The 14,459-nt window shown below is 44.9% G+C and overlaps 1 protein-coding gene across 1 annotated transcript; it reads right to left on the bottom strand.

The window, feature by feature from the left end:
* Positions 1-1,070: 1,070 nt before the first annotated feature.
* On the bottom strand, positions 1,071-13,248 carry LOC121006106 (interleukin-17C-like). The gene is made up of 2 exons (XM_040439032.1): positions 12,915-13,248; positions 1,071-1,442 (listed from the first exon to the last, which is right to left on the bottom strand). Exons 1-2 carry the CDS (start codon positions 13,079-13,081, stop codon positions 1,220-1,222), a joined length of 390 nt encoding a protein of 129 aa, XP_040294966.1. The 5' UTR covers positions 13,082-13,248; the 3' UTR covers positions 1,071-1,219.
* Positions 13,249-14,459: the final 1,211 nt, after the last annotated feature.

The following is a 14,459-nucleotide window of genomic DNA, read 5'->3' as shown; positions in this document are numbered from 1 at the left end:
TGGGCCTCAGGGTATGAGCACATGCCGGGAGTTGTAGTTCCACAACAGCCGCAGACCACTGAGGCTTAAAGGGCTTCTGTCACCCCACTAAAGTCTTTTTTTTTTTTTGGGCTAGTTAAATTACTTATCCTGCGATATATGAAAATATAATGGTGTTACTTACTTTGATTCAACAGTTTCTTCTAAAAACGAAGTTTTATAATATGTAAATTAGGTCTCTACCAGCAAGTAGGGCGGCTACTTGCTGGTAGCAGCTGCAGAAAACCGCCCCCTCGTCGTGTTGATTGACAGGGCCAGCCGGGATCTCCTCCTCCGGCCAGCCCTGTCGGCATTTCAAAAATCGCGCGCCTGTGTTCATTCTGCGCAGGCGCTCTGAGATGAGGAGGCTCGCCTCCTCAGAACTCCCTCAGTGCGCCTGCGCCGATGACATCACCGAAATAGAAGACGTCATCGGCGCAGGCGCACTGAGGGAGTTCTGAGGAGGCGCGCGATTTTTGAAATGCCGACAGGGCTGGCCGGAGGAGGAGATCCCGGCTGGCCCTGTCAATCAACACGACGAGGGGGCGGTTTTCTGCAGCTGCTACCAGCAAGTAGCCGCCCTACTTGCTGGTAGAGACCTAATTTACATATTATAAAACTTCGTTTTTAGAAGAAACTGCTGAATCAAAGTAAGTAACACCATTATATTTTCATATATCGCAGGATAAGTAATTTAACTAGCCCAAAAAAAAAAAAGACTTTAGTGGGGTGACAGAAGCCCTTTAATAAACATGATACATAATAGAGTGACGAAACATTTACATACAAAGTATCAATGTAGAAAGGATTCGACCAGCGAATCATCTGGGATGTAATAATGTAAATCTACCATGGAGGCAGAACAATAAGGTCTTATGATATTTAAAGTGTTGGGTTAATTTTAAATCTACACCTCTAGTAGGAAATTGTTTAACTAGCTATTCCCTACTGGAATTATTATGTAGCAGGTAATTGAAACACACTTCAAGGACTATACATTGGTAAATTATATCATCATGGCTGCAGGGAGCAACTTCTATAAATTGGGGAACTGTTGTTTAAGCAGTTTCCCTGGACACATTCTGCAAAGTGAAAATAAGACATGAAGTGTTCTAAAACAAACAAACTGAGTGTGACATAGTCACAACCGGGTGTTTGGATAGTTTGAATGATTAGTCTCCATAGGAGCAGATTAGTCCTACTAGCGGTCCACGGAGCAGGTGCACGCCACCGGGACGCTTATGTATTCCAATTCAAAGGTGAACTTGGGTGTGTCCAGGCATCTCTTCTTCCGTAGCACCAGCATTGTCTGACTGACCAGCACGGATGATGTCTCCTTCCCAGATTCGGAGCTGATGCAGTTATCGCAGAGACAGTGCGCAAACGCCAACTTTTGTGGATAACGACTCTTATCGGTGTCAATTCTGTGAACATAAAAGGTAAAGGTCAGCGGAGACTGAAGGAGTACAGTGACCCAATGATTGGCCAACTGAGCCTTCTATGGCAGAAATGGACCCAGTTTGATCTTTTTTCTAGAAGTCTCCAACCTGTGGCTCTTTAACCCGCAGAGGACCCGCGCCGTACATGTACGGCGCAGATGTCCGTGACTTAAGGACCAGCGCCGTACATGTACGCCGCTGTGATCAGGCGGGTCCGGCAGTCACTGATAGCTGGACCCCTGTTGCATGCGCCGACATCGGTGAAATCACAGATGCTGGCGCATTAACCCTTGATGTGCCGCGGTCAGCGCTGACCTCGGCACGTGTGATGTCCATGCGGGGATCGGAGCTTCCATCAGGTCCCTGTGTTCCTGTGACGGAGACCCGATTGCAGGGAAGGCAGCCTGATGCCTCCCTTTGGCATCGTGGCTGCCTTCCGGGAGAGCCTGTGAGATCTAATCCCCTGGATCTCACAGGCAAGCAGGCTGTAAGTGAATTACAGTGAGTAATACACTTACAGCCAATGCATCACAATACAGAAGTATTCTGATGCATTGTAAAGGGGATCAGACCCCCAAAAGTGGAAGTCCCAAAGTGGGACAAAAAATAAAGTGTAAAAAAAGTTTGACAAAAAAAATTAAAAGTTTCAAGTAATAAAAAAAGCGTCCTTTTCCCAAAATAAAGTAAAAAAAATAAAAATAATTGTAAAAAATAGGGAAAAAAGAAAAGTAGACATATTAGGTATCGCCGTGTCCATATTGACAGACTCTATAAAATATCACATGACCTAACCCCTCAGGTGAACACTAAAAAAAAAAAAAACTGCTAAAAAATTTTTTTTTGTCACCTTATATAACTAAAAGTGCAACACAAAATGATCAAAAAGGCGTAGGCCCCCCAAAATCATATCAATCTAACAGTCGCCTCATCCCGCAAAACATGAGCCCCTACCTAAGAATCGCCCAAAAAATAAAAAAAACTATGGCTCTCAGACTATGGAGACACTAAAAAGTGTTTTTTTTTTGTTTAAAAAATGAAATCATTGTGTAAAACTTACCGTAAATAAATTTAAAAAAGTAAACATATTAGGTATTGCCACATCCGTATCGACCTACTCTATGTTTGACAAAGGCTCACAGTAGCCGAAACGCGTCACTTACCACTTGTATGTGACCATTAAATCTATTTGAAATTACTACTAGAGCGAGTGCTGGTCCTTACTACAATTATCTGTGGATCTTTTTCCCGGGACGCGCGCACCGCATCGCTGAGAGCAGAAGTGCCGCTTGTATCTTCTCTTGGATCTACTGCTCTATAAAAATATCACATGACCTAACCCCTCAGTTGTCAAAAAATTAAAATAAAAACTGTGTTAAAAAAAACTTTTTTGTCACCTTACATCACTAAAAGTGCAACACCAAGCGATCAAAAAGGCATATCCCCCCCCCCCCCCAAAATAGTACCAATTAAACCATCACCTCATCCCACAAAAAATGAGCCTCTACCTAAGACAATCTCCCAAAAAATAAAAAAAACTATGGCTCTCAGAATATGGAGACACTAAGGGCTCATTCACGCGAACGTGTGCTGCCCGTTGCCGTATTGCGGCCCGCATTTGCGGATCCGCAATACACAGGCACCGTTCTGTGTGCATTCCGCATCACGGATGCGGACCCATTCCGCAAATCCGGAGATGGATTTTTTTGCAGAAAGGACGGTGCCCGTGCATGGCGGACCGCAGTTTGCGGTCCACAGCACGGGCTTCACACGGTCGTGTGAACAAGCCCTAAAATATCTTTTTTTTTTGTGTAAAAAATGCTGTTATTGTGTAAAACTTAAGTAAAAAAAAAAAGTATACATATTAGGTATTGCTGCGTCCATAGGAACCTGCTGTATAAAGATATCACATGACCTAACCCCTCAGGTGTCAAAAAATAAAAATAAAAACTGCTAAAAAAAAATTTGGGGTCACCTTACATCACAAAAAGTGTAATAGCCAGCGATCAAAAAGTCATATACACCCCAAAATAGGGCCAAACTGTCATCTCATCCCGCAAAAAATGATATCCTACCTAAGAGAATCACCTATAAAATGAAAAAACCATGGCTCTCAGACTATGGAGACTATGGAGAATTTATATTTTTTGTTTAAAAAATGATATTATAGTGTAAAACTTAAATAAATAAATAAATAAAAAGAAAGTAGACATATTAGGTATCGCCACGTTCGTAAGAACCTGCTGTCTAAAAATTTCACATTAACTAACCCCTCAGGTCAACACCGTAAAAAAATAAAAAGTGTGTCAAAAAAGCAATTTTTTGTCACCTTACATCACAAACAGTGTAATACCAAGCAATCAAAAAGTCCTATGCACCCTAAAATAGTACCAATCAAACCGTCATCTCATACTGAAAAAAATTCGCCCCTACATAAGACAGTCGCCCAAAAAAAAATAAAAAATTATAATTTTCTTTACAAAAATGCTGTAAAACTGAAACAAACTACCAAAAAAGTCATATTTGGTATTGTCGCGTCCGTAATAACCTGCTCTATAAAAATAGCACATGATCTAACGTGTCAGATGAACGTTGTAAATAACAAAAAATAAAAAAGGTGCCAAAACAGCTATTTTTTCTTACCTTGCCTCACAAAGTGTAATATAGAGCAACAAAAAATCATATGTGCCCTAAAATAGTACCAACAAAACTGCCACCTTATCCTGTAGTTTCCAAAATGGGGTCACTTTTCTGGAGTTTCTACTCTAGGGGGGCTTCAAATGGGACATGGTGTAAAAAAAAAACATTTAAAAAAGTAGGGCACACCACCACTTGATACCACACGGAGAGTTAATATTTATTATAACATATAATATATGTGACATATAATGTTAAAATTTACTAAAACACATAAATTATTACTATAAGATTCCTAAAATACAGTCATCAATAATATAATCGGCTGGGTTATAAATAAATTGTATATAACAGTCTTTTATAAGGGTTAATTAACCCAAATGATGTCCCAGGAGGGGATTCAATCTGATAGTCGGGTATAATACTTAAATAATAGTCACTTGTATTTTTTGTGTGGATTAGTTGCCACTTATCCTGAATCGCAGTAATGTCGCAAGTAAAACGCTGCCTAATTGCAAGACTGAGCCGGAATGCTTTTTACTCACTGTTTTTGGGTAATGCCGGTTTTCATATCAATCTCAGAATGGCTTGGATAAGTAAAAGCGTTTTTTTAAAGTTATCACCACATAAAGTGACACATGTAAGATTAGCAAAAAATGGCCTGGTCCTGAAGGAGTTAAATGTTTCAAAACTACAACTCCCAGCATGATCTGACAACAGATTGTTATTTACTCCACAAATCAGACCTCAAACCCAAGACTGTTTCGCTCTGAAAAAACATTGGATATATATAGTGTGACACAGTGAAAGGTTTGGTCTGGGAACAGGTATTTTCCTCCCAGCATCATTTTGTGAGCAGCAAAAATTTTGTGAGCAGCTGCTGGGCTGATTTACAGCCAGGTGAGGTCAAATACCAGACCGGACTTTAAGTGCCGATCCGGGTTTTGGCAGCACCTGGCTGTCCTTAAATAGGCAGCTGGGCTCAGAAGCGAGGTCTCTGTGTTGGTATCTGGGGGCCTTGTGCCTGGATAAAGGCTTGCTACCTGTTTGGCGTGAAAACAGGTTGGTGCTGCTATCAGCAAGGACTCTTTGAGGCAGAATTGCCACATGGTGTGAATTACCACCAACACCGCAAGGTGACTTTTTGCTTGTTTATGACTGATTGTTTTGTCACTTGCCTAAAGTGTAAATAAAACACTGAACTGTTTGATCCAAAGAACTTGTTGTTGCCTCTATACTGCGTCCGCTAATCCTATCTACCAGAGCAAAACCCCACAATTGGTGGAGGATGCAGGCAAAAGCAGTGAGGCTGGCGTGAACGCCGATATTTTTGTTTTCTGCATTTTTCAGGCACGGTTGTATGTCGTACATTAGGCCAGCTGTATTACAACCAGTGCCCCACGACAAAATGGAGGCTGTTGTGAAGGCCCTCATGGAGGCTAATCTGCAGCAGTGAGAGACAAACCTGCAGCAACGCGAGGCTAATAAGCAGCAGCAGGAGACTAACCAGTTGCTGCTACAACACGTGATGGCTTTGCAGACAGCAGGAGCAACCCCAAGCGTTCACGATGCCCGGAAAGCAGTCCGTGCCGCGATTCCTAATATGACCCCCGCAGACGACATCGAAAACTACCTGGCGATGTACAAGAAAGTGGCCATCAGGTAAAAACTACCCCGAGACCAGTGGGCTGAGGTCGTCGCTCTGTTCCTGGCATCCGATTCCCAGCAAATGTATTTCGACTTGCCAGACGATCAAGCGGCTGACTACCAGAAAGTCAAGGGTGAGATTCTGGCAAGACTGGGGGTGAATGTGTTGGTCTGGGCCCAGCGGGTGCATCAGTGGGGTTCAACCCGGCTGAGCCTGCAAGAACCCAGTATTATGACTTACTTCACCTCTTGCAAAAATTGCTACAGCCTGACGTGCTGAGTCCCATTGCTATGCTGGATCGTCTGTTAGCCGATATGTTCTGGAGGGCTTTGCCATACCCTCTCTAGCACTGGATCGGTCAGGTGTCTCCTGGCAATGCCCTTGAGATGGTGGACCTGGTGGAACGCTATGAAGCTACCAGGAATCTAAAGGAGTGTTCTGTCGGGAGGGGGGTCGGCAAACCTCGGAAATCTCCACCCCAAGCCCGGAGATTTGAGCCGATAAAACTAGCCCGGGATGTACCCACAGCGGACCTGGCTCAGAGAGTCTGCTGGCAGTGTCAGGAGCCTGGCCATGTAACGGCTGACTGTCCCCATCGGGTTGAGCCAATGGACACTAACTATGGCGACCATCAGTCACTATATGCCAGGAGTCTGTGTGCAACAGGTACCCCAGAGTCTCTAGATCACTTGTGCCAGGTGAAAGTGGGAGAGGCTCTGCTGGACTCAGGGAGTCTGGTGACCATAGTAAGGGCTATCCTGGTGCGGTCCACTGAATGTACTGGCCAGAAAGTCGGGGTGATGTGCATCCACGGAGACTTAAAAGACTACCCTAGGGGGCGGAGCCTAGCGGCGCATGGAGTAGGACGCACGCCGCACTAGCTCCGGCGATTATCCTGTCTTTAATACCTCAAACGGTGGCGATATACTCTTAAAACTTCTGAAGGAGCGGGGGACACAGTTAGGAAGCGGTCCGGTACAAGAGACAACAATATGCCTGCGAAAAGAGGCAAAACGCCGAGCCGGCAGGACAGAGAGGCAAGATCCCAAGATGGCGCTGAGGAGGAAGAGTGGCCTGACCTGAGAGCGGCGGTGAGTCAGGGAGCGGCAGCGCGGCTAGAGCGCTTCGCTCATAAATCACACCAGTCCCCCAGCCATGTATGGGGAGAAGAAGAGGGCACACTGGCACAAGTGGAGGAAGGAGTAAGGGAGCAAGACGGCCCCTGTAATGATGACCAGCATTCCCCAGTCCAGCATGAGGGGGGGGCGAGTTCTAGCCTGCAAGTGATTAATGCCCCTGAGCCCACCTTGAAAGATGTGATGGCAGCTATTGCCAGCTGTAACGTCACTCTCCAGAATATGAATATCAACATTGGAAGCCTAAAAGCGGACATATCTATTATCCGGCATGACCTGCATAAGGTGGCTGAGCGCACCTCAGAGGTGGAGAGGAGGGTCTCAGATCTGGAAGATGGGGCTGTTACCCTACAGAGAGAGAGCAGGGCTGCGTCAAAGGATATAGCGGCGCTCTATGCGAAAACTGACGACCTTGAAAACCGCTCTCGCCGCAATAATGTTAGGCTGGTGGGCATTCCTGAGAAGTCTGAGGGCCCAGAGGCTACTGATTTTATTGAGAAATGGCTTGCGGAAATATTCAGTGATAAAGGACTCTCTGCACTGTATGCTGTTGAACGAGCGCATAGGGTCCCCACCAGGCCTTTGCCGCCAGGACGTCCGCCACGTCCAATACTGGCTAAAATCCTGCATTATCGAGACAGAGACACTATACTGAGGGCCGCAAGGTCCCATCCTGATTTAAAAATCAATGGGGTTCAGGTGTCCCTGTTCCCTGACTATTCGTCAGATGTACAGAAAAAGAGGGCTCGCTTTGTGGAGATTAAACAGAGGCTGAGAGATTTGCAAGTACAGTACTCCATGATGTTCCCGGCCAGGCTCAGAGTGGTGGCGTTTGGATCCGCTGTATTCTTTGAAGACTCGGACTCTGCGGTCAAGTGGCTGGATCAAAATGAGCGTCGCCTTAGGATTCCATCAACAGACACCTGAGACTGTTGGACATTCCTGCTCCTGAGTGAAGCTTTGATGTCCCCTGGACTGTCCACCCACCGTTGTGGACATTTTCTTTTGTCTTTAGCCGATTGCTGGAGACATTTTGTGGGTAGAGCATACGCCCTCGGTTGCTCCCCACATTCTTAATGTGCCTGCGTATGGTATCTTGTTGGGTGCTGTGCTGCTTCAGGCGCTGTTGGGCCAGGTTCACAATGTTGGCCCCGAGTTCATTACTGAATCTAATTATGCTACATATGTTTATTGTCTGGGGGGGGATGGTTGGGTGGGGGGGAGGGAGGGGGGAAGGGTTTAGCGGGGGTTAATACTGTCAAAGGTGCTATTGATGGCAATTCTAAAATGCTGAAACGTACAGTCCTTGTATATTTTGTCGGGGGAAATAGAGAAGAGATGGGAGTCTGCAATCTGGTGATTAACATTAATTTTCCTCGCAGCTGTTGGGAGATGGAGAGGTGTAAATATCAAATGTACTTTTATATATGTATGCACTCTTATGGGACCTGTCACGAGAATACTTAGCTGGAGTGTGAGGGGAATGGCGGATGCTACGAAGAGACACGGTCTGTTCTGTTACCTATCTAGATATCAGCCGGCAATAATATGCTTGCAAGAGACGCATATGACCAAACAATCTATACATGTCATGCAAAAGCCGTGGCTGGGGTATTCGGTGCATTCCGTCTTCTCCTCGCATTCCAGGGGGGTTAGTATCCTAGTTCATAAGAATATCATATTTGAATGTCTCAGGGAATGTGTGGATGAAGAGGGAAGGTTTATAGGAATGCATTGTGTGGTCCAAGGGATGAGAATGGTGTTAGCGACAATCTATATACCCCCACCATTTTCCTCGGTGCCTTTAAGGAGGCTCATAGAGTTTATGGCAGAATTTTCTGAACTTCCAATGTTGATAGTGGGAGATTTCAATAATGTACTTGACAGTTCGCTTGATAGATGCCAGATCACACCTAGCGGTAGTAATACGGGTGAAACCTCCTTTGCAAGAATATTGAGGGAAGTTGGTCTGATGGATGTATGGAGAGAGACCCACCCCCTGGACAGGAAATACTCGTGTTGCTCCTCGACATATGGCTCCCTGTCGCGTATAGATCTGGGTCTGGTAAATGCTCATATGTTCCCGTTTGTACAGAACTCAGAATATCTTTCTAGGACCCTATCTGACCACTCCTTATTTAGCATCGCCCTTGATATCTCTGTGACAGCCAGGCCGGGGGTTAGATACTGGCGACTAAATGCCTTTTGGTTAAAACTGATGGGGGACCCGTCCGATATGCTTCAATCCCTTAGGGAATATTTTTGTATAAACGAAGGGACTGCGTCTCCGTTAGTCGTCTGGGAAGCGATGAAGGCCTTCCTTAGAGGATCCTTTATTAAAACAGTCAGTCGGATTAAATCTAAATCTAGAGAGCTTGATCGGCAAAAACATGATAACATGAAGCTAGCGGAGGAAGCTTTTGTGTTAAATCCTTCTAGCATAACAAGCAATACCTTGAAGACTAGGCAGGAGGAGTTGAGGTGTCACCTCTTGGAGGTAGCAGAGAGGAAACGACTGTTTTCTAAGCAGCAATTTTTTACTGAAGGTGAGAGTGTAGGCCATATGCTCTCGGTTATCGCAAAAGCGCAGCAAGGATCACAATGTATATCTGGCCTGTTAGATGATGGCGGCGTCCTCAGGCGCGATACAGATAGCATTTTGAATATATTGAATAATTTTTATTCCTCTCTGTATGCTTCCAAGGTGACATGCTCGGATGAAGAGATTGACGCCTTTTTGGCCACATTAGATCTTCCTAAGCTTTCCGGGGAAGACAGTATGCGGTTAGAGGAGCCGATTGAGCTAGAAGAATTGAGGGCGGCACTAGCTGCTATGGCTAATGACAAGGCTCCAGGTTTGGATGGGCTTCCGGCGGAAGTATATAAGTCCTTTGCGGAAGTGTTGCTCCCGGAACTTCTGAAGGTATTCAATTATTCCAGGGAAAGGGAGGAGCTACCTCCATCTATGCAGGAGGCAGTAATAGTAGTCATTCCTAAGCCGGACAAGGATCACTCTCTCCCTGACTCATATAGACCGATATCGTTACTCTCCACCGATGTTAAGTTGCTTGCAAAGGTCTTGGCCATGCGTCTGTCTAAAGTGATTTTGTCTATCATACACTCTGACCAGACAGGCTTCATGCCTCAGAAATCAACGTCAATTAATATTAGAAGAGTATTTGCCAGTATTCAACTTCCAGCCGACAGTGTTGGAGATAGGGCTATCCTTTCTTTAAACGCGGCCAAGGCCTTTGACAGCATTGAGTGGCGATTCCTGTGGAGAGTTATGAAGTATATGGGATTTGGAGATGAGTATATATCCTGGGTTCGGGTGCTATACTCTAAACCCAAAGCATGTGTCAGGGCGAATGGAGGGGTGTCCCCTAAGTTCTGTCTGGGCTGGGGTACTAGACAGGGGTGCCCGTTGTCGCCTCTGCTATTTGCAGTTGCGATTGAGCCATTAGCTGCAGCGATTCGTAAGTCAACGGACATTAAGGGGTTTCAATATGGGACAGTTAATAATAAAGTGGCGATGTATGCAGATGACACTTTGCTTTTTCTGGGGGATACTGGTCCATCCTTGGAAGCGGCTATGAAAATCATTGATTGCTTCAGGGACCTGTCGGGTCTGACTATTAACTGGAGTAAGTCGGCGATTATGCTGCTTGACGGGCAAGTGCAATCACAGACAGTGCGAGACAGAAGTATTCCATGTGTAGCGACCTTTAAGTATTTGGGTATCCATATATCCCCGAGAATCCGAGACTTTGGGCGCCTTAACTTTGACCCGCTGGTTATTAAATTTCGTAATAAAACTAAGGCATGGTGTAAACTATACCTGTCAGTGGCGGGAAGAGCTAACCTCATTAAAATGGTGTTGATGCCCCAGCTACTCTATGTTCTACATAACTCCCCGGTCTGGCTGTCAAAGTCCAAATTTGTTCCAATCAATGCTATCTTCAGGAAGCTCATATGGCGTAAGGGGCAACCGAGAATTAAGCTTGAAACGTTACAATATCCTAAAACAGAAGGGGGCCTTGCAGTGCCAAACCCCTGGGTGTACTTCCTGGCTGCGCAATGCCAACATTTTAAGGGGTGGATGGAACTGGAGTCGAGTGAGATGTCGTGTCAGTTGTTTAAAAATTGCTTGTCCTCTAATGACCTAATGCTGATCCTTGAGACTAGGGGGGCTGGAAGGAGTGGTCCGATGGGCGATTTGGGATACTTGATGCAGTCCGTATGGAATAATGTCAAGCTCCTGAGGGGGGTTTTCGGCAATACAGAATACACTCCACTGTGGGACAACCCCGTGCTGCCGGAATTCCTCTCCCTGTCTGAGTTTGGGGCATGGAAAAGAAAGGGTATTCTGAGGTTGAGCCACCTTTTGGAGGAAAGGAAGTTCATGTCATTTATCAGATTTCAGGAGAAGTATGAACTGCCTAGAACTCACTTTTATAAGTACCTTCAGGTGAGACACGCATACAACGCCACATTTAAAGGTACGAATGAGGTGGCTGGGAGAGATGCTGCACTGCACCAGATTTTGTCTAGAGGGGCGAGGAGAGGTATGATATCCTGCATATATAAGCTATTGCTTGATAAGTTTCTAATGTCCCATCCACTGGTGGCTAAAAGTAAATGGGAAAAAGATGTTGGCAAATTAACTGATGACCAATGGTCTGATATACTGGAGGCGATACCTCTCTCTTCCCTGAGTGAAGGACGTAAACTCTTGCAGCTGTTTATTGTCCATAGAGTCTACAAAACTCCGTTTTTTTTGTTCCGTATAGGGTTCAGGCCCACGGATGAATGTCCAAGATGCTCTGTGGTTTCTGCAGATTTGTTGCATATGATGTGGACGTGCGAGAGGTTAGGGAGATACTGGGAGTTGGTACGTCAGACAATACAGGACGTTTACAAGGTACGAATACCCTCTGACCCTAAAGTGTGTGTGTTAGGATATGTCTCTGAACTGGCCACAGGTCAGGTACATAAAATAGCTATAGGTAGAATGTTATATGTTGCTAGAAAGTTAATCGCTCTGCATTGGATACAGACAGCGCCGCCAATCCTAGGCGAATTCCTAAGTGCGGTTGACACGATGCTGAGTTATGAACGGATGGTATATCAGAAGCGTGGATGCCCAGCGAAATTTGGAAAATTATGGGATTTATGGCTGTCGTTTCGACGTCTGAATGGAAATGTTTAAAAATGTGCCTTTGTACTTTGCAGGTTAGGGAGGGAGGGAGGGGGGGGGGGTCGGTTGGGTACTTAATTACTACACATAGGCTGATATCCTTTTTGTTATTAGCCTTATGGACAGTATATTTCTATGTCATCCTTGTTTACAATGTGTTAAAATGTGTATTTACACTGTAAAATGTTTAATAAAAAAGATCTGATTCAAAAAAAAGACTACCCTACTACGCTGGTGTCTCTAACCACGGTGGCCGGTGTGGGGAAGGGGGGAATGTGACACAGTGAGAGGTTTGATCTGGGAAAACAGGTATTTTCCTCCCAGCATGTGCTGCTGGGCTGATTTAGCCAGGTGAGGTCAAATACCGAACCGGATTTTAAGTGCTGGTCCGGGTTTTGGCAGCACCTGGCTGTCCTTAAATAGGCAGCTGGGCTCAGAAGCGAGGTCTCTGTGTTGGGATCTAGGACCCTTGTGTCTGGAAGAAGACATGCTACCTGTTTGTTGTGAAAACAGGTTGATGCTGCTATGCTCAAGGACTCTTTGAGGCAGAATTGCCGCATGGTGTGAATTACCACCAACACCGCAAGGTGACTTTTTGCTTGTTTATGACTGATTGTTTTGTCACTTGCCTATAGTGTGAATAAAACACTGAACTGTTTAATCCAAAGAACTTGTTGTTGCCTCTATACTGCGTCCGCTAATCCTGTCTACCAGAGTGAGTCCCCACAATAGATATATATAAATTCTACTACCCCATGCCAGGAAACAACCCTCTAAAGTCTTCACCAAAAATCTCATGTATTTGAAGATGATTTATTCTGAACTGTATGGAAGGTACCTACCGGTAGGTCCATGGTGAGATGGAGCGTTCGTTTAGGGCAAGCCCCTTTTTCAAAGTGTTTATGCTTGGGCAGGTGGGTTGTCGGGCTCTCCTGCGTCTTTTTCTTCTCCTCTCATTTTTCTCCAGCTTGCTCACCAGGTTCACTGCAGAGTATCTGTCCCAATGCATCTTGCTGCTCACAAAATGATGTAGAACCTTGGATGGGGTCTTTTCCAGCTCTTTTTCACTGAAGCAGTAGATGCTGTCCTGGTTATGATGTTGATTCCTGTGCTTACTATGCTTCGCACAGCAGATATTGATGGACCAAACGGCAAGCAATAAGATGACCCACTGGAAGAAGAGGCAGAAAGAATACAATTATTATAATTTCTTTTTTACTTTCTTAAATACATTCATTTCTTTTGTTGGAAAGTTCTCTTAGTGGATCCTATGCACAAGACAACCCCAAAAAACTTACAATTTGTACTATTTCTAAGTTAAGTTACATGAACATTAGACATTTGAGTGAAATATTGTGCTGCAGTACTGCTGCCGGTCACTAGAATCCAAAAATGTGCATCAATCAAAATATAACGCATGACCTATAAGCTAAGGTTTCTATGGTGCAGTTCCACCTGCAGCCTCTGGATGTCACTTGCCTATGCAAAACAGATAGCACCTCATTGAAGCAGAGAATTGTCAGCACCATTCCTGCACATGCTCCATCTAGGTGCTAGGGCCCTGTCCTCTGCCAGGCTGTGGTGGTCCTGCTGGGGTGCAGGGTCTGCTCTGGTGGTGCTGATACAGGAGCAGGACAATGATCTGCTTACCAGACTGTGCATGGTGGCTTCTCCCTGAGTCTTGCTGGTGTAGCAGGTGGAATGATGTTGCCTGATATGTGATGCTCAGCAGAGTTCTGCTTTGGTCCTTTGACTCTTTCATTTTATATACAAACCTGAATCCTCCCTCGGAAAATCCAGGTGAGGGCAGAAGTCTCCACCTCCTTACGTAAAGGAAAGTTTGATTTTACACTCATCCTACTTCCTTGTCACTTGCAGATAAAGCTTTGCATTCACTTCCTGCAACCATCTCGTCTATTTATAATTCAACTTTTTTTTTTACTTTCCTCAATAAGCAATTTCCAAAGATCCCTGGTGCCTACAAGTGTAATGTCCCGGAGTGCCATTACCACTCCTTCTACACCTTACTACCACCTTCCATATGCTAATTTATATCACCTCATATATTTCCTGTAATATGCCTATGTATTGCTATGTACACTGAACAAAAATATAACTTTCGGTTTTGCTCCTATTTTGCATGAGCTGAACTCAAAGATCTGAAACATTTTCTACATACACAAAAGACCCATTACTCTCAAATATTGCTCACAAATCTGTCTAAATCTGTGTTGGTGAGCACTTCTCCTTTGCCGAGATAATCCATCCCACCTCATAGGTGTGGCATATCAAGGTGCTGATTAGACAGCATCAATATTGCACAGGTGTGCCTTAGACTGCCTACAATAAAAGGCCACTCTGAAATGTGCAGTTTGATCATACAGCAC

Source organism: Bufo bufo, chromosome 6 (assembly GCF_905171765.1).
Source record: "Bufo bufo chromosome 6, aBufBuf1.1, whole genome shotgun sequence".
NCBI lineage: Eukaryota > Metazoa > Chordata > Amphibia > Anura > Bufonidae > Bufo > Bufo bufo.
Note: the sequence above shows the minus strand (reverse complement) of the source record. Positions and strands in the feature narration are given on the sequence as shown.

Excerpts from the sequence above, each read along its gene's own strand:
- LOC121006106 (XM_040439032.1), bottom strand. The coding sequence starts at position 13,081 with ATGCATTGGGACAGATACTCTGCAGTGAACCTGGTGAGCAAGCTGGAG. Across the intron at positions 1,443-12,914 it reads ATCTCACCATGGACCTACCG|AATTGACACCGATAAGAGTC; the intron begins GTAGGTACCTTC and ends TTATGTTCACAG.